This window comes from Gracilinanus agilis, chromosome X (genome assembly GCF_016433145.1).
Source record: "Gracilinanus agilis isolate LMUSP501 chromosome X, AgileGrace, whole genome shotgun sequence".
Classification (NCBI taxonomy): Eukaryota; Metazoa; Chordata; class Mammalia; order Didelphimorphia; family Didelphidae; genus Gracilinanus; species Gracilinanus agilis.
The window spans coordinates 13,881,981-13,907,054 of record NC_058136.1 but is presented as its reverse complement, the minus strand read 5'-3'; the positions used below and the strand labels follow the sequence as shown (position 1 = coordinate 13,907,054).

Genomic DNA, 25,074 nt, shown 5'->3' with positions numbered 1-25,074 from the left:
TCTGTGTATTGGTTCCAAGGCAGAAGAGTGGTAAGGGTAGGCAATGGGGGTCAAGTGACTTGCCCAGGGTCACACAGCTAGGAAGTGTCTGAGGCCAGATTTGAACCTAGGACCTCCCGTCTTTAGGCCTGGCTCTCAATCCACTGAGCTACCCAGCTGCCCCCCCCCCCCAGAAGGAACTTTAGAAAACACCAAATCCAAGGAAAATGAGGCCCAGAAGGTGATAGTAGGTAGCCAACAGCAGAACCAAAATCCACATGAGCCAATGAAGAAAAGCCCATTTGAGGGGATCATAAATCAAAGGGTCAGCTCTAGGGAGATTTCAGGAGTGGAAACCAGTTTGTGAATAAATATGTTTGTTGCCCCAAATCCCAGCCACCAAAACTGATCTATTAAGGGGATGGTCATATTTAATAAAGACACAGAAAAAGAGAAAAGGAAGGGTGATAGAACATGGAGGGAGAAAAGCCACAATACAGTAGCATCCTGATGTTTGGAGGGATAGCTAACACTAATGGCTTTCTACATTAAAGGAAGAGCTATGGCTCTTATACCATGAGGATACAGGTAGGAAAGCAAGAAGCCGGGGTATGAACTCGGGTATCCTGACTCTAACTCCAGCATTTTGCCTTCTCCACACACCTCAGCTCCCTACCTCTCCACTAAGGGAGGAAAGGAGCTAGGACTTCAAGGGATGTGAATGGCACTTTACAATTCAGAAAGCGCTTTCCCATTTACTCTCAATGAGGCCTCGGGACCACTTTGGAAGGGAGATAGGGCCAGGACTGACCTCATCTTCCAGAGGAAGAAACCAAAGCTAAAAGAAGTCAGATGACTTGTGGGCTACTAATCAATCATGTGGTATGGTCCCTTCAAACAAATCCTTCCAACTCATAAAAGGAAATAATACAACTTCCATACAAACTGAGAATTTTGTCATCAATGAAAGGTACCTGGGAAGCACAATTCTGAAGGTCTAACCTTAAACATGACTGCTTTAAGAGCATAGGGAGATATCTCTCTTCTCTTACCCTCCCTTTACCACCAGCCCCAGTCTAATTCCATAGTTACATCCCTCCTTTTTGGCATATGAACAATTTTTTAAACCCATACCTTCTTTCTTAGTATTGATACTAAATATTGGTTCCAAAGCAGAAGAGTGGTAAGGGCTAGGCTAAGTGACTTGCTCTGGGTCGCACAGTTAGGAAGTATCTGGGGCCAAATTTGAACCTAAGACCTCCTGTCTCCAGGCCTGGCTCTCTAACCACTGAGAAGCCTTTCTAATATATGTGCTACTAAAAGAGGAAAGAAGAAATAATGACAAGACCAAAGCAATCCTGTCAATAAATACTTTAATGAGAAACAAGATCTGTAAGACTACAACAGCAGGAACTGCCCTGGCCTCTGCTTTCTGCTCTCCCCAAAGGCAGGGGCTACCTAACTGCATTTGGACCCAACTTGGGAGGAAGATCAATTTTGAGATCACCTGTTAGCATCCATCTTCACAGAAGATACCAGTCTGGGGCCAGAGAGTCTCACTTTTGACACATCACTTCATGGAAAAAGCCAACCACATGAAAACACAAACACAGAACACAACTCCAAATCCTTTGCACCATCCAGGTCATCTTCGTCCAGGATGCCTTCAGGAACCACGTGCTCAGCAGGTACATAGGTTCTGGTCAAAAGTGCACCAAGACACAGGGAGCAGGAGAAAATGATGGGAGAGGGGTGGCAGCACTGTGCTCACACAAATCCGAGCCTCTGTGAACAGCCTCACTTGCCTTTAGAAGGAAAGCCTCTTAAGCTGCTCATAGGTAATAAAAAACTGGAGACCGAGTCATGGAAGACATAAGAATGGGTCACTCAATTACAGCCAAATTAGATTCAGAAACCAAGTTCCCTTTGTCCTGCTATATTTAGTGATGCCTATTCTCTGTTGCACTCATTCAAAAGAGCCTTGAAAATATACCCATTACCCAACTATGTGCCTGGTTCTGTGCCAGGCACAAAGGAAGGACAGGAATAACGACTATATAAACTAGATTTTAAATTTTTTAAAAAGGCAAGCAAACTTAACAAATCTTTTCACAAGGAATATCACGGTTGGCCCACTGGCCTGTTTTTTGATTCAAAAAACATGGGTGCTGTGAACATAAGCCCTACTAGCCCTTGCTTCTTTTTGTCATTCAGTCATTTTTCAGTTGTGTCTGACTTTTTATAACCCCATTTGGGGTCTTCTTGGGAAAGATGCTGGAGTGGTTTGCCACTTCCTTCTCTATCATGGTGGAGTTAATGAGTCTAAAATTCTGCTGGGAAAATCATATTTAGTTACATGCAGTGGCAGAGATCAACATAAGTGGTGGGAGAAATCATTTGTACTACAAGTAGCAATCACAATATCATAGGGGTTGCTGACCTGTTTTGGGAGAAAGTACCTGGGGGACAAGGCAGGTAGTGTCAGTTGGGAAACATCTGCTGTGTTAAAACAAAATATGTGCATATATGTATGTGTACATACACATATGTTAGACTGTACGGTATAGGAGTTATAAGAAAAAGAGACTTCCCATCACCATCCCTCTAATTAGAACTTGCCTTCAAACAAGCAAGAAATGTGCTTCTGTTACCCCTGCCATGAACACAGCAATGCTCAATAAATAAATGTTGATTATCAGAAACTAGAGTCCTCCATGGGGAATGCTACTCTGCTCTGACTACCTACTGCAGTGGACATCTTCCTGACACCATCTCCATCCCCAGCTACTTTGGTCCTGCTCTACATTGGGGGAAGGATGAGAGCAAAACCACTTCAGTATCTGGGGACGTCCCCAAATGCTTTTTGGAAACCCTGTAGCTCGGCACTATATCACTGCCAAGGACAAGTTAAGGTGGTTTTTAAAAATTGAAACAAACCCAAACCAGCCAGCTTTTCTGCCCATCTATTCCAACCCCATCAGCCGCCAAAGAGGACTACAGCTCCCTAGCCCAGCCTCATTCAATAAACTGTTTCAACATCTGGTACTGTCCTACTCCAGACCTAGAGTCTTGTTTTAACCCCTTGATAATTTCGACTCTCATTCATGCCCCCTGAGTTTCTTACCACCTGAAGCTCTAACAACCATGAATTCTTGCCCACTGTCTAGAGTTACCTGGTAATTTATAGTACCTGCTTCCACTCTCAAGTTCCAAAGGATACAATAATGTTCCAGGGGCCCAGGCGGAGCCAATTTGGCCAAAATCCCTTATACAGGGCAAAGAAGCCCTCAGTCTTCCAAGTCTGGGGAGACAGAGAACAAAAAACAGAGTGTATTTATTTTGTCTTACTCTTCATTTCAGACAGTTCCACCCTCCTCCCTACACAGATTATGGTAACCTTCCCAAAGCAGCCTAAGTCCTCAGCACTGCTGGAAGGATCTCGTTTCTAAAGACATATGTGCCTTCTAAATAGCCTCTCAGAACAGCCTGTCCTAAGCAATAACCATTTCTGACTTTTCACCTAAAACTTTTTAATAGTTTGGATTTCTTTTTTAGGACAGGCCCTGCATTTTCATATGGGAGGGGATATGTGAGTACAAATATGCCCCACTCAGTTCTGCATGAAACATTAGAAGTGGTAGGAAAACTACTCAGTAGTAATGAATATCACAAATGAGCAAGGTCTGTCCTTTCTCAGACAAATACAAGGCATCAACTTCATAGAGATTTGCTGGGTATCTTCTAGCTTGCTATCTGTTGAACCCATACAAATTCTAGAGGTACGACAAAAAAACCCTTTGGTGTTATCAAAATCCCTGCTGGTAACTGAAGTTGACTTTACTGAACATATAAGAAGTTAAGGTGAACTGGGATAATTCAAAGTAGACTTCACTCTGCACATTTTCCCTTGTTCTTAGAGAAAATAATGATTTTAGAAATAACTTATGGTTTTGTCGGGCCCTTAGAAATGATGTGGTGTGTCTCCAAAACCTTGAACACCACTAATGAGTGCCTAATAAAACCTCTGGTAAGGGAGAGAGATAAGTACTCCTGGAATATTCCTTTCTAGTTAGGGATAAGTTCTGGGCCAGAATAGGGCAACTAGAAGCCTGTGTCAAAGGAGCAGGGCACATAGGTCCAAGATCCCAAGCAGTGAGAGAAGCTGAGCTATGATATGCCAGCTGGCAAATGTCAGTAGGTCATTTAGTTTGGCCAACATTTCTTTGCTGGTGATCGACTGTTGCCAAGGCTGGCAACATATACTGGTGGAGGGGCAAGGACCTTGGAGTTGAAAAAAAAAACAAGTCCACACCTTTGGATGACAGGTGATACTCAAAAGACAAATCCTCAAAAGACAGGTGATAGGGAAACAATTTTCAATTTGGTATACATAAAAGTATCCCTGGATTTATTTATTACATGTGTTTCTTTTCTTTTTTAATAGCAGTTCATTTGCTTTTTATTTTATTTTTCCCCAATTACATGTAAAAACAGTTCCCAACATGTTTAAAAGAATTTTGAGACTTGAATTCTCTCCCTCTTTCCCTATCCCTGCCCCCTGCTCAGACATTAAGCAATCTCATATAGATTTTACATGTATAATCATGTAAAACATTTTTTCATATTAATCCTTTTGTGGAAGGAAATTTGAACAAAAAAATTGAGAAAGTAAAAAAATTTTGCTTTGTTCTGGATTCAGACTCCATAAGTTCTTTCTCCGGAAGCAGAAGGCGTTTTTTATCCTTTAGGGTAGTTTGGATCATTGTATTGATGAAATTAGCTAAGTTATTCACAGTTGTTCATTATACAGTATTCCTGTTACTGTACAATATCCTCCTGAGGTTCTGCTATTTGACTTTGCTTTAGTTTGTGTAAGTCTTTCCAAGTTTTTCTGAGCTCCTCCTACTCATGATTTCTTATAGCACAATAGTATTCCATTAGTCACATACCATAACTTACTCAGCCATTCTCCAACTGATAGGTATTCCTCAATTTCCAATTCTTTTCCCCCACAAAAAGAACTGCTTTAAATATTTTTGTGCATATAGGTCATTCCCCCTTTATTTTTTTATCTCTTTGGGCCACAAACCTAGTATTGGTATTGTAGGTCAAAGGGTGTGTACCCTTTGGGCAAAGGTTCAAATTGCTCTCCAGAATGATTAAATCAGTTCACTACTCCATCAATGCATTAGTGTCTCAATTTTTCCACATCCCCTCCGAGTTTTATCATTTTCCTTTTCTGTCATAATAGCTAATGTTAGGTGTGGGTTGGTACCTCAGAGTTGTTTTAATTTGCATTTCTCAGCGATTTATTTTTTATTTTAATTTTGAATATTTTCCCATAGTTCCATGTTTCATGTTCTTTCCCTCTCCCCAAGTCCCCTAACCCCCCTTAGCCGACGCACAATTCCACTGGGTTTTACATGTATCATTGATTAAGACATAATTCCATATTGATAGTTGGACTTAGAGTTAGCGTTTAGTGTCTTCATCCCCAATATTAATAGTGATTCAGCGCATTTTTCCATAACCATAGAAAGCTTTAATTATTTTATCTGCGAACTGCTTGTTCATATCCTTTGATCATTTATCAAATGGGGAATGACTTGTATTCTTATACTTTCAACTCACTTCTCTATGTATTTGAGAAATGAGGCTTTATTAGACAGATTTGTTGTAAAATAATTTTTAATGTGTATTACTCTCCATCCTACTTCCCCCAGTTTAGTTTCTTTTTTCCCAATATTTAAAGAAAATGTTCAGTTACATATAGAAACAATTTTTGACAACCATTTTTTGATATCTCAGAATTCAGATTTTCTCCTTCCCTACTCTTGCCCCAGGTTATACTTATACTTTCATTTGATACATATTTCCAATTGTTTTGTGTAATGATAGAAGACATCCCACAAACAAAAGAAATCTCATAAAGGAAATATAGTAGATAATGGCATGCTTTGATCTGCACTCAGATTCAAACAATTCCTTCTTTGACTGTGTTGCTTTGCTGATAATGGTTTAGTCTTTCACAATTGATCATTATATAATATTTCTATTACTGTATGCATTGTTCTCCTGGTTCTGCTCATTTCACTTTTCATCAGTTCATATAAGTCTTTCCAGGTTTTCCTGAACTCATCCAGTTCATTGTTTCTTATAGTATTCCATTACAACCATATACGACAACTTGTTCATCCATTCCTCAAGTGAAAGACAACCCCTCAGTTTGCCATTCTTTACACAAAGAGTACAGGTAGGTACATTCCCTTTATCTCTGATCTTTTGGAGATACAGACCCAGCAGTCGTATTTCTTGGTCAAACAATATGCATAGTTTCATGGCCCTTTGAGTCTGGTTCCATATTGCTCTACAGAGAATGGTTGTGTCAGTTTACGGTTCCACCAACAGTGTATTAGTGTTATTTCTATTAGTTTTTTATTCTCTAGGTATATCATCATATCATCTACAAAGAGTGATAATTTTGTTTCTTCATTGCCTATTCTAATTCCTTCAATTTCTTTTTCTGCTCTTATTACTATAGTGAGCATTTTCTTGGACAGTATTAAATAATAGTGATAAAGGGCATCTTTGCTTTACCCTGATCTTATTGGGAAAGATTTTAGTTTATCTCCATTACAGAAAATACTTGCTGATGGTTTTTTTAAACCCATAATTTCTGTCTTAGAATCAATACTGTGTATTGGTTCCAAAGCAGAAGAATGTTAAGGGCTATGCAATGGGGGTTAAGTGACTTTTCCAGGATTACACAGCTAGGAAGTGTCTGAGGCCAGATTTGAACCTAGGATTTACTGTCTCTAAGCCTGGCTCTCAATCCACTGAGCCACCCAGTTGCCCACATTGCTGATGGTTTTAAATAGATGCCATTTGTCACCTTAAAGAAGGGTCCATTTATTCTAATGTTTTCTAACTTTTTATAAGGAATGAGTTGTATTTTGTCAAATGCTTTTTCTGCATCTATTTAAATAATCATAAGGTTTCTATTGGTTTTGTTATTAATATGGTCCATTATGCTGATGGTTTTCCTAATATTGAACCATCCCTGTATTCCTGGTATAAAACCTATATAATCATGGTATATGATTCTTGTGATATAATGTTGTAATCTCTTCGCTAGTATTTTACTTAATTATTCTGCATCAGTGCTTCGTTAGGGAGATTGATCTATAGTTTTCTTTTCTGTTTTAGTTCTTACTGGTTTAGGTATCAATAGCATATTTGTGTCATAAAGTTTGGAAGGATTCCCTCTCCCACTATCTTTCCAAATAGTTTATACAGATTTGGAGTTAGTTGTTCTTTGAATGTTTGATAGAATTCACTTGTAAATTCATCTGGCCCTGAGGCCTTTTTCTTAGGGAATTCTCTGATGGTTTTTTTTCAATTTCTTTTTCTGTGATGGGATTATTTAAGTATTCTATTTCCTCTTTTGTTAATCTGGGTAGTTTCTATTTCACTTGGATTGTCAGATTTATTGGCATGTAGTTAGGCAAAATAACTTCCAGTAATTGCTATAATTTCTTCTTCATTGGTTGTGATTTCACCTTTTTCATTTTTGATACAGGTAATTTGGTTTTCTTCTTTTTTTAATCAAGTTAACCAATGGTTTATCTATTTTATTTATTTTTTCATAAAACCAACTCCTTATTTGTTAATTCAATGATTCTCTTACTTTCAATTTTCTTAATCTCTCCCTCTCCTATTTAGTTTATGACCACATCTCCCACTTTGCCTCTTTTCTATCAGCCCCATCCCACCCCCTTCTTTTACTCCCCTCCTCTCCTATTTTCCTATAGGGTAAAATAGATCTCCATACCCAATTGATTGTGTATATTCTCATTGAGCCATTTCTGACCATAAGATTCATGTTCTTCCCTCCCCACCTCCCCCATCTTCCCCTTCACCATAAAAGCTCTTTCAGGTATCTTTTGTGAACAATAATTTACCCCCATTCTGTTTTTCCCTTCCCCCTTATCCCAATATGTTCTTAAATATCATCCCATCATATTTAACTCATATCCTTGCCCTCTGTCTATGCATACTCCTTATAACTACATTAATAATGATTTCTTAGGAGTTACAAAAATCATCTTCCCATGTAGGTATGTACACAATTTAACCTTATTGAATGTGTTTTGATTTCTCTTTACTGTTTACCTTTTTATGCTTCTCTTGAGTCTTGTATTTTGAAGTCAAATTTTCCAGCTCTGATCTTTTCATCAGGAACATTTGAAAACCCTGTATTTCATTGAATATCCATTTTTTCTTCTGAAGGATTATGCTCAATTTTGTTGAGTAAGTGATTTTTGGTTGAATCCTAGCTCTTTTGCCCTCTGGAATATCATATTCTAGGCCTTCTTATCCTATAATATAGAAGCTACTGAATCGTGTGTTATCTTGATCATTTGTTTTTCCAATGAGATATTTCATATTTTCATCTATCTTTTCATTCTTTTGACTTTGTTTGATTGTTTCTTGATATCTCATGGAGTCATTAGCTTCCATTTGCCCAATTCTAATTTTTTTTAAAACCCTTACCTTCTGTCTTGGAGTCAATACATTGTATTGGTTCCAAGGCAGAAGAGTGGTAAGGGTTAGGCAATGGGAGTCAAGTGACTTGCTCAGGGTCACACAGCTGGGAAGTGTCTGAGGTCACATTTGAACTTAGGACCTCCCGTCTCTGGCTCTCAATCCACTGAGCTACCCAGATGCCCCACCCCAATTCTAATTTTTAAGGTATCATTTTCTTGAGTGAGCTTTTGTATCTCCTTTTCCATCTGGCCAATTCTACTTTTTAAATAGTTCTTTTCCTCAGTGAATTAAAAAAAACACCCTTACTGTCTGTCTTAGAATTGATCTGTATTGATTTTAAGGCAGAAGAGCAGTAAGTGCTAGCTAGGCAATGGGGGTAAAGTAACTTGCCCAAAGTCAAATGGCTAGAAAGTATCTGTGGCTAAATTTGAAGCCAGGACCTCCCATCTCTAGGCTTGGCTCTCAATCCACTGAGCCACCTAAATGCCCCCCTCAGTGAATTTTTAAACCTCTTTTTCCATATGGTCAATTCTGCCTTTTAAAAAGCTCTTGTCTTCAGTGCATTTTTGTTTATCTTTTTCCATTTGGGTAATTCTGCTTTTTAAGAAGTCCCTCTCTTCAATGGATTTTTGTTCATCTTTTACCAAATGGCCTATTCTATTTTCTAAGATATTAATTTCTTCTCTATTTTTTGTGCCTCCTTTACCAAGATTTTGATTCTTTTAAGATGTTCTGTATCACTCTCATTTCTTTTACCAATTTTTCTTCTACGTCTCTTATTCAATTCTTTTTTTAAACCCTTACCTTCCGTCTTGGAGTCAATACTACGTATTGGTTCCAAGGCAGAAGTGTGGTAAGGCCTAGGCAATGGGGGTGAAGTGACTTGTTCAGGGTCACACAGCTGGGAAGTGTCTGAGGTCACATTTGAACCTAAGAACTCCTGTCTCTAGGTCTGGCTCTCACTGAGCTATCCAGCTGCCCCCCTCTTATTCAATTCTTAAAATCTTTTTGAGCTCCTCTGTTAATTCTTTTCGGGCTTGAGAGCAATTCCACTTTTCTTAGAGGCTTTGGATGCAGCAGAATTGACTTTGTTGTCTTCTTCTGTGTTTGCATTTTGGTCCTCTTTGTCACCAAAATAACATTCTAAGTTGAATATCTTTTCTTGTAATATTCTATTTTTGCAGCCCTTTTCTTTCCTTTTGACTTAAAAAATTGTTAAGTTGGGCTCTATGGCTATAGTGAAGGCAGCTGCAAGCTTTGGGTTCTTTGTGCAGCTGCCTTTAGAGCTAACTCTGGGTATCTATAAGTGTTTAGTTCTTCTAAGCGGGGTATGATGAAAGGAGAGGTGTGTTTAATACTCTTCCTGCCTGTACTCTGGTATATGAACAACCACAAGTATCCTTTTCCATCTTGAAACCATGACCAGGATCCCCTATTCCCCTGCAGCAGCAAGTGCTGATGCGTGCTAATGCTCTTCCTCACCCTGAGACCCTGAACTGTGACCTGAATCTGCGTATAGGAAATACAATAAGAGTTTTGCACCCAGAGCCAGCAAAGAGAACCCTATAATCACCTTCTGAACAATGTCTAACCCCACTTACTGTCTGTGGCTGGGAGCTCAGGAAGCCTTTGCTACTGATTCAGCAGCCTCTCTAAAGCCTCTTGTTGGGTGAGGGTCTGACTTGGTGTGCTGTTTTGAGCTCCACTTCCACCTAGTGCAATAGATCTTTTGTGCTGGCCTTCCAAATTGTTTTAGGCTAACAAATTATTTCACCCCATCTTTTTGGGGTTCTGCTCTGCCAGAATTCCTTTTGAGGCATTATCTTGGTTTTTTGGAGGGTAATTTGGTAGAGATCAGGTGGGTACCTTCACCACCATCTTGGCTCTGAACCCATTTCTTAAAAGTATGTTGACATTTCTACACATTAGATCTTTTTCTTTTTAAAACACTTGGGGGAGGTGGTTATTTAAAGACATTTATTACTAAGAACTTGTTCCAGGGTCAATTCTGGGGTCCTTGTGTATTTTTAGACTCACTACCAAATCAGGCTCTCGAGCTCCAACTGCCCAAACAGTTAAGGGAAGCAGACCTTTCCCCAACCCAGTACCACACTGGTCTTCAGCATTAGCAATGGAGAAACAATCACATTTTTCAAGCTTACTTTGTTCTTAGGAGTAATGCTAACAAATATAGCCTGGTCTGTATTACCAGGCAGATGTGGCCAAAGATTTTTGGAAGAATAGGTGGGACTGATGGAAACCCACCCTATCCTAACCCCACTGCTAGCAAGTAAGTAAGTAAGGCTGGAAAGTAATATTTCAGCAAGTCCAATAAGGTGTTCTGAAATCATTTTTTAAGATAGCATTTTGTTGTTGGTGAATTGTTTTTTTTTCATTTTGTTTTTTCATTCATGTTGTTGGTGAATTGTTTTTTGTACATTTCCTACTCTGTGACCATATTTGGAGTTTACTTGGCAAAAATACTGGAGTGGTTTTGCCAATTTTCCCCCAACTCATTTTATATGTGAGGAAACTGAGGTACATAGGGTTAAGTGAATTGCCCAGGGTTACAGAGGTGTCTGAGACAGAATGTGAACTCAGGAAGACTTCTTCCTGAGTCCAGGCCTGGAACTCTATCCACTGTGCCACCTACTTGCCTACGTGACATCTAGAAGCTCTCTTATCACCTTATCTTATCAATATATCTATATATCTTATCTATATATCATCTTAATGCTCCATACCTTCAGTAGTCCATCCAAAGTGCCCTTGTACAGTTCCACATTGCCCACGATGGCCCTCTGGTTCATCATGCGGGTTCGCACCACATCCACTGGGTTGGAAGCAAGAGCTCCAGCCAAGCCACAGGAAAAGCTAGAACTAAAGACACCAACTTTTCAAAGAATTCTCTAATTCCAACCATATTCCATGGCTCCCGACTCCTAAAAATGTCAACCCTTTGGGAAAACCAAGTACCTACTCCTTTGTGCCTATTTAAGGAGACAGAAAGATTTGCCAGTGATGCATTACATTATTCAGAGAGAAGCATCTAAGCAATTTGAAAATTAACACAGACTGGGCCTGCTGCTTGGGAAGGCAGTTACAAGCTAAGATACCAAAGCAGGAAGCATCATATGCCATCTATTAGATACCAACATTTTTCAAACCATAGCTTCATTAGCAGAATGTACTTAGAGAACAGACTATCAAATGCAAGAAAGAAAGAAAAACTTCCCAGCTTTTAGTTAGCATCTAGGGTTTTGATTATGTGCTCTATTGAATTTCAGCTTTTTTCCTGACTCCTGATGAGCAAAGTTTACTTTTTCAACGAACATTAGGCCAAAGCAATTTATAGATGTGCAGTTTTACTAGGGGAGTTTGGTGCAAAGAGGTGTCAAGTTTCCAGGCATTTGATGCTGCCCTGACACACCAGAATCCCCACAGTCTCTGGAATCCATGAGGGGATCATTTCTCAAAAGACCTGGGTAACAGAAGAGACAATGGTCTTACTCAATGATGGTCACTGGCTCTAGTTCCTGATTTCATGGGAGGGACATAGTGAAGGAGGCCTCAGAGGCACTCAAGATCCAGAGTGTAAAGAGTGGGAGCCACTTACATGAGGATATACTTACACAAAGTGGGTAAAGATTGTGTCTCCCAGCAGCCCCGATAATATTAAGTGCTTTTTGGTAATATCATAGACCGGTAGCTCCACTCCCACAACGATGGCAGCACGCTGAGCGGTCGGTACCACACCCTGCCAAACACAAGTGTCAGTGAACCCAAGAGGAAAGTACAATGAAAGGAGCTACGGGTGGAAAATAGTCTGGGAACTGAACAGAGCTGAACCATCCCAGTCTAAAAAGCCAGGAATAGCTTTCTAGGAAAGAGAGAGCTAGAACGTTGGAGTTCCTATTTTAGTCCTTCTGCTAATTAAAAAAAATAATGCAGCAAGCCCAGCCAATGAAGAGGAAGGCTCATCCTAAGGCTCTTCCATCCAAGTCTAGGAGAGTCAAAAAGGATGCATGCTGGAAAGGTGGCAAAAGCATAAGGCAGATGGGCAATAAGGCCATGCTATCAGGCCTAGGAGCTCTACACAGGAGCCAGGCCTCATTCCCAGCCAACACCATCTCAAAGTCTCACTGGGCCCCAATGAATGGTAGAGCAAGGCTTAACTACCTCTGAATCTTACACATCCCTTTGCCCTCTGCTCTTTGTTTCTCCTTTGCTTTAAGGAACTAAGCGGATAGGTTTCATTTGCTGGGCTCCTGTTGGGCAAATCGGGATAGCCATAGGCCATCATTAACAAATGACAAGCCCATCTTCTTATTTAAATATCTGTGGAAGGATTGCCACATTCCTTTTCTCTCTCTCTTTCTGCCTTTGTACCTGCTGCTCAGCAGGCTTATGAAGATGAGTCTCATTTGTCTTTATGTAGACATAAATCACTGTTCAGTAGTATGGAAAAATGTGATAAAGAAACTAAATCCAAAGTTACCTAGGAGTATAATGGACCAAAATTAAATGAAAGAGGCAGTCCACTATACCAAAAGACGGGAAGCTAACATATGACTTTGGGTAAGTCATTTCCCCTCTGTGGGCTTCAGTTTCCTCTCTGTCAAATAAGATGGTTACACTCTTCAAACTCTATGAACCTTTCTAGTTCTAGAGGTCTAGAAGTCTATAAGCAAACTAGATGTAATAAAACTCCAGATATATATTTACTTTATGGCTACTTACAAAATCTTGCCCTTTTATAAACAATTTGATATTATAAAAGCAAAGGGCTTGTTCCTGAATTTCTTGAACTACCCAAGAAACTATAACAATTTAGCAGCAGAAGTAACTATTTTTAAAAATCAATTCCCACCACCATTCATATAGAATAATGCCCAGACAAGCAATGCTTACCCTCCATAGGCCTCTTGTGCCTTCCTGCTGGTATATATCGATGAAGCTGCCAATCATGCCCCCTTGGAACAAGCTTCCTTGAGCCTGCATTCGAATCTAAGACAAGAAAAGTCTCACTCTGATCACAAAGAACTCAAAAGGAACCCTGCTCCTTGCTTATGGGTAAGAAACTAAAATGGGGGGCCGAAATGAAAAACACTGACTGTCCTGAGGAAATAAACATGTCAGATTTGCTGAAGGGACAAGAAGATAGGGTGAGGAGGGATGATTTTCCTACCTCAAATACCTCACAAGCAAATTCTGTCATTCCTAGAAGAAGAGAATTCTGAGAGACTTAGGGGTGGAGAGTTGAATGAGGAAATGAAAAGAACACATTTAAATCCCCAAAAGGAGGTGGGTTGACTGCTCCAGTGATACCTCAGAGGGCTATATCCTGGATCCCACTGGCAGGCCAAGGAACCCTTCTTAGAACAATGACTTTTAATGTATAAAAATACACAGGATTTACGAAGGAAACCAATTATATGGAAATTGTTATCAAGAATTTTTTTAAGTGTTCCTAGACTCTCTTGGCTGGAGGGTTAGTGCTCCTCCTGGCAGCTCTCTTTACTGGAGGCTGTATTGGGAGCCACAGTTGAGAAACGCATAGAACAAGAAAGTGGGGGTGAACCTGGATCTCTAACAGTAGACAAAATATTCATAGACCCAAAGATGGTGCCCAGAAGCAATAGATGCTCACACATCTGAGAACCTCAGGAACTCAAAAATAATACTGAATGTGGAAAGGAAATCTAACATTTTGGCCCAGAAAGTACAAAGGAAAAAAAGATCATTTTCAGCTTGGGTTTGGGGAGAAGCAAGAGAGAGGGCAGAGAAGACTTCCTGAAATGAATTCCATTGCAATTTCCCATAAGTTAAAGCAATTCATCTATTTCAATTTCCTATCCCTGATAGGAAGTCTAACTAAATATTAATTGGAAGGCAGGAGGAAGTACTAGATAATGATGTACTGATGTAGGAAACTCCTTCTACCAATGAAGAGCAGCTACCCACTCTGCAACTTCTAGTTTTTGAGAGTTCCTGGGGAACACTGAGAGGTTAGATGACTTATGCAGGGTCACACAAGCCAATATGTGTCACACTTTCCTCCCAACAACCCTGTGAGGAAGTACAAGTTATTTTTCTCCTTTTACAGATGAGGAATCTCAGGCTCAGAAAAGAGAAATGACTCCCCCATAGTCACACAACAAGGTCTCACTCAAGATTAGATCTCATGTCTCTTGGTCACATCAGGGGTTAACTTAGGGATTCATGGAGAGATTTCAGGGAATCTGTGAACTTCAATGTAAAAAATACCACCTTGTTTTTCCAAACTTTAGCTGAAATTTATCCTTTCCTTCGATGATTTAAAAGTGTGATTCTGAAAAGGAGTTCATCCCTAGACTTCCCATGACCGCTGCCAAAGGAATCCAGGACACATAAAGGAGGTTAAGAAACTCCAAACTATGTTCTCAGCCAAGGGGCCCAACCTTTAAGTGACCTGGAATTCTCAAGTTAACTTGGACCTCCTTCCCTGTGACCACATTCCACCTTTAAGTAGCTCCACTGCTTCTCTGATTTGTGGAACTTGAATGAAGACTTCTTCTTTCACATGGGGTCCCACTACCTTTAGTTTTCTCCAAACCCCAATTCAAACATAAAGCCACATGCTCCACTCAGCCCCAGATCCCATACTTACCTTTAATACATCCGTGGGATTGGCTATAGTGGACGATATCACTCCAGACACCACCCCACAGATCATATTAATTAGGAGGGTTTCATCTGGAAAGAAAAAGGATGGAAGTTCACTCACTCTAAATTCATGTCAGATTCCCAGAACTGGAAATTCCCAGTACTGGGAGAGTGGAGGAAGATAGCCACTGGTCCAGAGATTGCTTTAGTGCTAATCTGCTGATCTCTTGCCAAAGAAATCCAGGGATTTACGATGCCATATTAGGTACAAGAGGCTTTAAGACCTTAGAAAAATCTGTTTTAAGCTTAGTCCCAATGAAGAAATGAAAAATGCACCTCCTTCCCCTTCTTTGCAGAGGTAGGAAACTAGCAATCAATAAACATTTATCAATCACTTATTGTGTTCACAGCACTATGCAAAGCAGCTGGGCATATAAAAAGAAGCAGATCTCAAGGAGCTAACATTCTAATGGGGGAGATAAACAAATAGATATAAACAGAAGAATGAAGAGGGGCTAAGGGTGACTTCCTATAGAAGGTGCCATTTTGATTAGGACTTAAAGGAAGCCAGGGAGGTCAGTAGTTGGAGCAGAGGAGGGAGAGCATTCCGGGTAAGGGGAACAACAAGAGAGAATGCCTAAAGCTTCAGGGATTTGTTCTTGTTCATGGAATGGCCAAGAGGTCACTGTCTCTGAATCTAAGACTAAGTATGATGAAGAGTAAGATGTAAGAAGACAGGAAAACTAGGAGGGGGCCAGATTATGGAGTGTACAGAAGTCAGCTCCCCTCAACCCGCCAGGAACAGTGGGGTTAAGGGAGCACACAAGGGGAGCTATCATCTGTCATCTGCTGCATGGCTTCAGCTTGGCCTGAGGAGGCATCTCTGGGGAACAGGAGTTCCAATAACCCATTCAAATAACACCCCCAAGAAAAATACCCACACTGACCTTCTAAACGATCTACAAACAAACGCTTCAAGCTTTGATATATGCCGATCTTAATGGTGCCATAGGATGCCTGTCTTAGTAAAGCAGGAGCAATTCTACAAAAAAAAAAGAGGCAATGACAAGTAACCATTTGCAAATGAACCATCTATTACCCAAGTTTTCATTCACTATACAAGTATCAAACATATATCAACAGTCCCAGGCTGGCTGCTGGGGGACAGAGGGGAACAATCCATGCCCTGGAAAAGCTTACAATCTAGTCAGGGGGCAGAGTTTTGAACACATATACTCAGATAAATATTAAATAAAGTAGAAAAATCACTCCATAATTGGCCTGCAAAGCAAATTGAAATCAGAGGCTGGAGAAATCACTGCCAGCTGGGAGGGGAATCAAAGAAGACTTGATTGGGAAGTTGGCATTTTAGCTGGGGATGGCAAAGATGGCAAGAGAGTGAAGGGGGGTATTCCAAGGATACGGACCAGGATCAGAGGCAAAAAGGTTGGAAACATAGGACACTCAGGACAGCAAGTAGTCTTGCTTGGCATTGAGTATCCCATGGAGCAGTAGTACAGGCTGTAAAATTTAAATAAATAGCCAATAACTCCAAGTATTATATTTTATAAAGTTTATTAATAATCACTTGAAGCAGAAGAAATAAAAGAACAAAATTAGAAAGCCTAAGTAAAAAACACGTGGGTAAAATTCTCCTGCCTGATTCTACAACCGCCTTCCCAGGAGCAGAGAGAGAGGCAGGAGCTACATAAAACTTATATCTTCCCAATGTTAGTACATTAGTATAAATATGCAAATGGGATGCTGGGAAAGAGAGTCCTGGGGAGCAAATTCTAATGACACAAGGCTAAGGTGAGAGAATGGGTCAAGTTTTGAATGCCAGGCTAAAGAGCTTGTTTTTCATTTGGTTTGTAATTTGGGGAACCCAAGAAGGCTTTTGAGAAGCAGTCATGTGGATATAAACAAATTAGGCTTTTTTAAAATTCGCCTATACTTTATTGTTTTCTAACCCTTACCTTCTGTTTTAGAATCAATATTGAGTATTGGTTTCAAGACAAAAGAGGGGTAAGAGTTAAGCAATGAGGGTTAAGTGACTTGCCCAGGGTCACAAAGCTAGGAAGTGTCTGAGACCAAATTTGAACCCATGACCTCCCATCTCTAGGCCTAGCTCTCAATCCACTGAGCCACCTACCCATCCTTTCTCCTCTATAAACAGTAGAGGATACACATGCAGGAGATGCCAGAGTAGGCGCTCTTAATTTGGGGTGTGTGAACCTGCCTTTTTAATATTTTGATAATTTTTTCTAACATAACTGGTTTCCTCTGTAATCCTATGTATTTTGCCATATGCGTTTAAAATTTTATTCTGAGAAGAGCTTAATTAGGCAGATTAACCGAGGGGTTCATGGCATGAAGAAGGTTAAGAGCTCTTGTTCTAGAGCTAAGCTCCTAAAAATTCCTACCCTTTTAAAAAGCTGCTTCTGAACCCAGGGAATTTCATCTCATCTGCCTTTGAAGGTTTTGCCAATGGGTAGAACTGTAGTTCCGTTCTCCATGGCCCACAGACGTATACAGGTCTTCTCTAGCTTTAAACCTTCGCTTGACTCAGTCGCCCCCTCAAATGATCACCCTAGGCCGCTCCTCCCTTGCATTGCCAAATATTTAGAAATAATTGTCTCTATTTGCTGCCACTATTTGCTCACAAGCCTGATTCTTGACCCCTTTAAATCTAGCTTCTGACTCCATGACTCAAAAACAGCTCTCTCAAGAGTTAGCAGCCATATCAGAACTGCTACATCAAATAGCCTTTTTCTCAGTCCTCATCCTCCATGATCTCTCTACAATTTCTAACATAGCTGACCATCCTATTGTCCCAAATACTCTATTCATTCTTGGCTTCCGTGACACTATCCCTGTTCTCCTCCAATCTATCTTACTGCTTGCCTTTAGTATACCTAGCTAGCTTTTCATCCACCTCCTATCTCCTAAGAATGCCTGTCCTCCAAAGCTTTGTCCTGGCTGCCCATCTTTGTCTACATTCTCTTCCTTGATGATCTCAGGAGCTCCCAGAGGACTGATTATCTCTAAGTAGATGACTCCCAAATTCATCCCTAATCTCCTTCCTAAATTATAATCCCCTCATTACCAAGGGCTATTAGGTCTAGGTTGATTCTTCATTGGCATATCAGACTCAAAGATCTCATACACACATGTGTCTTCCTCTAAACCCCGCCCCCCAAATTCCCTGTTTCTGCTGAGATCACCACCATCTGGGTGGCTTCAGAGTCACCTAGATTCATTCACTGCCACTTCCCTCTCCCACACACCCAGTTGTCAAGTCTCACACATTTTATTTCTTACATTTGGCCCCCTTTCCCCCTCACATAGCCAACAGGCCAATTTAAGCTTCTAATTAAGACCACTGCTTCTGGCTTCTCTCTTCTCCAATCCGTCCTCCAGGGAGGAAACTGCCAAATACCATCTCCCAAAGGCACAGATCTGACCATGATATTCTTTTCTTCAAAAGCTATCAGTGGCTACCCCTTGTTTCTATAATAATAATAATAATAATAATAACAACAACAACAATAACAATAATCCAAACTCCTGAGCCTAGAATTTAAGGCTATTCTCAATAAGGTTTGAACCTACCTTTCCAACTTTATCAAATATTCCTTCTCCTCAAGTACTTTACTTTCTAAACAAACTGACTCATTAGCTAGTCTTTTTTTTAAAAACCCTTACCTACTGGTTCTAAGGCAGAAGGGCAATGGGAGCTAGGCAATGAGGGTTATATGACTTGCCCAGGGTCACACAGCTAGGACGTGTCTGAGGACACATTTGAACCCAAAACCTCCCAGCTCTAGGCCTTGCTCTTAATCTACTGAGCCACCCAGCTGCCTCCATCATTCTTCACAAATGAGTCAATCAACTGGGAAGAAATCTTTATAACAAAAAACTCTGACAGAGGTCTAATTACTCAAATATACAAGGAGCTAAATCAATTGTATAAAAAATCAAGCCATTCCCCAATTGATAAATGGGCAAGAGACATGAATAGGCAATTTTCAGATAAAGAAATCAAAACTATCAATAAGCACTTGAGAAAGTGTTCTAAATCTCTAATAATTAGAGAAATGCAAATCAAAACAACTCTGAGGTACCACCTCACATCTAGCAGATTGGCTAAAATGATAGCAGGGGAGAGTAATGAATGTTGGAGGGGTTCTGGCAAAATTGGGACACTAATGCATTGCTGGTGGAGTTGTGAACTGATCCAACCATTCTGGATGGCAATTTGGAACTATGCCCAAAGAACTCTAAAGGACTGCCAGCCCTTCGATCCAGCTATAGCATTGCTGGGTTTGTACCCCAAAGATATCATAGATAAACAGACTTATATGAAAATATTTATAGCCGCGCTTTTTGTAGTGGCAAAAAACTGGAAAACGAGAGTTATGCCCTTCAATTGGGGAATGGCTGAACAAATTGTGGTATATGCTGGTGATGGAATACTATTGTGCTCAAAGGAATAATAAACTGGAGGAATTCCATGTGAACTGGAAAGACCTCCAGGAATTGATGCAGAGTGAAAGGAGCAGAGCCAGAAGAACATTGTACACAGAGACTGATACACTGTGGTAAAATTGAATGTAATGGACTTCTGTACTAGCAGCAATGCAATGACCCAGGACAATTCTGAGGAATTTATGGTAAAGAACGCTACTCACATTCAGAGGAAGAACTGCAGGAGTGGAAACACAGAAGTAAAACAACTGCTTGAACATATGGGTTGATGGCAACTATCAATAATATGTAAATAAGTCTTGATTTATCACACATGTTAAAACCAGTGGAAATGTGTGTGGGATATGGGGGGGGAGTGAAGGGGAAAGTAAAAACAAGAATCATATAACCATGGAAAATTTTTCTAAAAAAATAAAATTGTTAAATTGAAAAAGAGAGAGAGAGAGAAAATGAGTTAATCTCCTTCCTCTGTGAATTCACATAAGCCTGTCCCTAATGTATTCCTTTCTAATCTACTCCTCTCAGAATCTGTATCTCCCTCTGAACTCAGCACAGCTCCTAGGTCCCTGTCTCTTGCCCTTCAGCTCACCCCACAAGAGAGAAAATGGCTTGCTCCCTCTTCCACCTAGGTTCTATCTCTTCATCTATCTACACACCCACTACAGCTCTCCAGTAGAATGGAAGCTCTTTAAGGACAGTGAAACCCTAGTTTTGGTCACTGTCTCCCCAGTACCAAGCACTACCTACATATCAGGCGATGAAACAGGGTTTGTGGAATTAAACTGCAGGATCTGACAAACCAAGAGATGTTGGATTATTCACACTGATCATAAGGAACATGATGCCTTGGGTTATTGGTAAATCATTCACAGTACCCTTCAGAATGCATTACACTTTTATTTTTTCTGCAAATTTCCTGTCTAAATAAAGTTTGGCCAAAGCTGATACGGTTAAGTTCCGTTCCATTCAATACAATTCAGCAAACAATAGTTTAGTACCTACTGTACAGAAAGCACTGTTCTAGCCCTGGGGAAGATACAAAGTTTATAGTAAGACTTAGGGACTACCCTTATGGAACTCATTTTAAAGAGAGAACAAAGCAGAAATATGGACAGTTGTAATAGATGATATCATACTGTAAATACTTTGGGAAGGACCCCAGAATATAGCAAAAAGGCAATCAGACTTTCTGGAGGCCTGCCTTCAAATAAGCCAGTGAATCATAGAGTGTCACAACTGGAAAGGACCTTAAAGGTCATCTAATGCAACTTTCTCATTTTTACAGACAAGGGCACAAAGGCCCAGAGAGTGATCTGCTTAAGATCAAGGGAGCAGTAAGTGAGGAAGCCAGGCTTCACACTCCAAACCCAGGCTCTTTCCACATCACTCTCATTCTCTGGGCTTTCTATTTCATATGCCAATAGCTAGGATACTCTTTCTTAAAAGAGGAATTAAAAATTAAAAATTTTTCAACCCAGCAAAGAAGGAAATATCATAGAACTACAGCCCCTGCCTGATTATGGCTACTGATGATGGCTATCACTACCTTTATGAAGATGAGAAAAATCCAATCCTAAAATATCACATCTACTTGGGAATCTATCGATTATAGACAATATATCACAGAATGCCAGACTCAAGGCTTGGGAAATAGGTAAAGCATGAACTAGATGAATTACAAGACATATTGGTAAACATGAAAAGTACATAATCATATACTTGGAATTCTGTGGCATTTCTGAAAATTCTACTTATCATAAAAAGGAAAAACACAGTCTTACCCAGAATACAGGGCTAGGATACCTTCTTCTTTATAGATCCGGAATAAGGCATGGAACATTCCTTTATATTTTATCTCTTTAAAGCGAGCATCGATGGTTTGGCCTTGAACCTGAAGGCGTGTTTTGGTAAGATCCACTGGAAAGGTTCCTGGGGAGGGAAGCATACATTTAGAGACATTTACAAAGATAATCCATAGCAAATCTGACACCAGAATTGAGTCTAAATATATAACTGTTTTCAAAAAGTTCTGACAGTCTCTCCCATACTCAATAGTACAAAACTGAACTAGGAGTTGGGAGATCATAGTTATAATTCAAATGCTGACTAGCTGTGTGATCTCGGACAAAGGATCACTCTTCTCAGAGACTCGGCTTCCCCATCTATAAATGGCAATAGTTAGACAAGATGGTCTTTTCCTTCAAAGTTCTATGACACTATGATTCTATTCTTCAATATAAAGCTGTCAGAGGATCAAGCTTTCTTATGTTAAAGTAAAATGTACTTTCATGAGATAATAAATGCAAAATGCTTTTTAAACCTTCAAGTACTATTTAAATATAAGCTATTGTGTTATTATTATCATACATTACCATATTGCTAGAGGATATGACCTGACTTCCAGTATTAATACTATTGAATTCTTGGTATAGCAAGATATTTTATGACAGTTTTAACTCACTGTTAATTCTATAAAATTTAAGCAACAACCAAAATGTCTTCTAGATGAATTTTCATAGTATTTTACTATTATGAACAAGTTCTTGTCCCTTTCTTTGTCCATAAAATACTCCAAAAGTCCCACAAATAAATGCAGAACTAATACTAAGAGAGGTCTGGGAATTATCCATTTTCTTCAACTCATTCATTTTTTGTTACTGCAAATATATAGAAGAGTTACAATAGATGTGCTGGACTGTTCTTTCTGCCCTTCTCAGATGATCAGTCCAACCAGCTTTTCAATTATGAACAAGTCAATTACCAATTCCTACTCCTTTGCAGAGACAGAGGCCTACAGGTAAAGAACAATACATATCACCTTAGGGGTTTTTTTAATGTGTTGATTGGTTTTGCTAATTTTTCTTCTCCTATTCCTCCTTTTAAAAAAAATCGTCATTATAAAGTTGACTATCCAGAAGGAAGAGAGGAAGAGACACAGGAGAAATGTTGGTAATACCAAAAAAAGATACCAATAAAATCTATTTAAAATGTCAATTATTTTCACAGAATTTAGAGCTAGAGTGAAGCTTCAAGATGATTTCTTTTAGATTATTATGAAAAACCTAAGGGGAGACACAAAGATAATAAATAAGAAAAAAGTCCATCCAGGAGTTTACAATGTAATATAAAGAAAGGCAATAAATGAAACAAATTGGAATAAAAATGTATAAAAGGATGCTAAAGTACTAGGCCACACGTGCCAAAAGGGGCATGCAGAGCCCTCTCTGTGGGCATGCATGCAGCAGCCCACCAGAGTTCATTACTAGAAAGCCAGAGGGATGTGAGGCAGAGCTATTCCCCTCCCCTCTCCACACTGGCCTGAGGACATTTTTTCACATCACCTGTCCCTCTGCCCAGCTGCCCAATGGGAGTGCTTCGTTCCTCCCCTGTCTGGGGTAAGAGAGGGATGGGGATGGGAGGATGGGTTGGGTGGGGGAGGGCACAGAACTAGTTGGGGAGGGGGGTCACACTCTATCTCTAAAAGGTTTGCCATCACTGTACTAGAAGATCAAAATAGGGAGCAATCACTTCCAGCTTGGGAGCAGGGAGAGAAGGTGGTAAGACAGATCAACGGATCAAGAGAGAAATATCAAACAAGGGAGCATTCGATCCAATTCTTGAAGGATAGAGGAATATCAATAAGGAGGAAAGGCATCACAAAGATAAGCAACAGTATGAATGAATATGAGGAAACAAAAAAAGCATGGGTATATTGGAGTAACATCAGGTGTTCCAGTGTGGCTACATTAGAAGGCAGAAAGGCAGAATGGAGCCAAAATGAACAAAAACTATTTGGTCCCAATGAACTTGGTCTCTCTGACATGATAGAACTAATCCCAAGAAAAAGTCGGAAAAATAATTATTGTTTAATCAAACCCCATTTTAATTATTGTAAAATTATAGAAGGGGTCATTATACAGAAAGTAAATTGGTAGACATTGGAAACAAGTATTATTTTAAGGACTCTAAGTTACCAAGATGATGATCTTTGCTGGTCCAAGTACCTCTTTAAAAAAAAAAAGAAAGAGAGACTATATGTAATAAGAAGCCCAAGAAAAGAGATGAGAAAATGAAACACCCTCCTCAATATGGAAACCTAAAATCCAACAGGAAAATAAAAATCAATTGAACTCATCCAGCTCTCCATTTCCATTTCTATCACTTTCCATAGATGACCATTACAATTTATCAGGCAGTTTAACTCTCAGAAATTGCTGTCTGAATTTTCATAACTTCATCTGCCTACATTAAGCATAAATTCTATCAGCGTATGGCTTAAGAGAGGCAACACTAGAAGTGTACTAGAAAGAACCAGAGAGTTTGAAGAAGTGCTGGATTTTAAGCCTCATCTTTGATTTTTAGGCCTCTATTTCTTCCCCAATCACATGGAGCTAAGGGGAATTTCACGCATACTTTTCACAGGGTTGTTAGCTCTCTATCTGAACCTATGATTTTATCAGTTTAGGGAGCACTGGGTGAAAAGATTCCCTCTACCCACTTGGATCTGTAACAGAGTTCTACAATTTCCTGGGGCACTGAAAGATCCAGTGACTTGGCCAGGGGTCACAGCCACCACTAGAGGGTGTCTGAAGCAGGACCTGAACCCTACCTTGAAAGCTTCCCTGGCTCAGAGGCCAAATCAAGATTATCCCTCACTGTCCCTTTATTGGTATGAGAACCAACTAAGGTATATTTATAAGCCATAAAGCACCAACAGGTGAGGAACTGACTGTGATGATGCTGTTGAAGACATGCCACTATCGTCTTTTTTAGTTTCCCATTCCCATGGGTGCTTAGGAAGAAACTTTACTATCACATTCAATCTGTCAAGTCACACTTTTCTCCTTCAAAGCTTCCTTGAACAAAACCTGAGTATATCCTATAATCATACTCTTAGCAATAGAAAGACAAATGGACAGAGATGATGGAATCAATGACAATTTTAAAAATGAGTAAGATTACTTTTTCCAAACAGAAAGAAATGTTAAGAAATAGATCTCACAGTCCTTTTTTCATTGTGGCAATTATGGAGAACCATTTTTCATTCCATCCTATTTTTTTTCCTTTTCAAATAGATCTCATTTTCAAAGTAGAGGCTGACATTTGGATAAATGTAGTAGCTTATCTTTTAAACTAGAAACTCACTTTAGGCCAATCACTTGCTTTTCTTCTAGATTTTGACTGTACCCATACAGAACTCCAAACTAAAGAGTTGTTCAATGATAGCCTGGCATAATTTTGAGGGCCTGGCAAAAGTCTGCATATGCCTGTCATCTGAGGACTGGCCTGATTAAATTCCTCAAGGCTCATTGACATAGTTAGCTAAAGGGAAATATATATATATATATATATATATATATATATATATAGAGAGAGAGAGAGAGAGAGAGAGAGAGAGACAGACAGACAGACAGA

The 25,074-nt window shown here is 39.7% G+C and overlaps 1 protein-coding gene across 1 annotated transcript; it reads right to left on the bottom strand.

The window, feature by feature from the left end:
• Positions 1–1,335: 1,335 nt before the first annotated feature.
• SLC25A14 (solute carrier family 25 member 14) lies at positions 1,336–21,579 on the bottom strand. The gene is made up of 8 exons (XM_044682557.1): positions 21,441–21,579; positions 16,119–16,213; positions 15,176–15,261; positions 13,438–13,533; positions 12,159–12,283; positions 11,271–11,406; positions 3,200–3,280; positions 1,336–1,828 (listed from the first exon to the last, which is right to left on the bottom strand). Exons 1-8 carry the CDS (start codon positions 21,497–21,499, stop codon positions 1,787–1,789), a joined length of 720 nt encoding a protein of 239 aa, XP_044538492.1. The 5' UTR covers positions 21,500–21,579; the 3' UTR covers positions 1,336–1,786.
• Between the last annotated feature and the right edge of the window lie 3,495 nt (positions 21,580–25,074).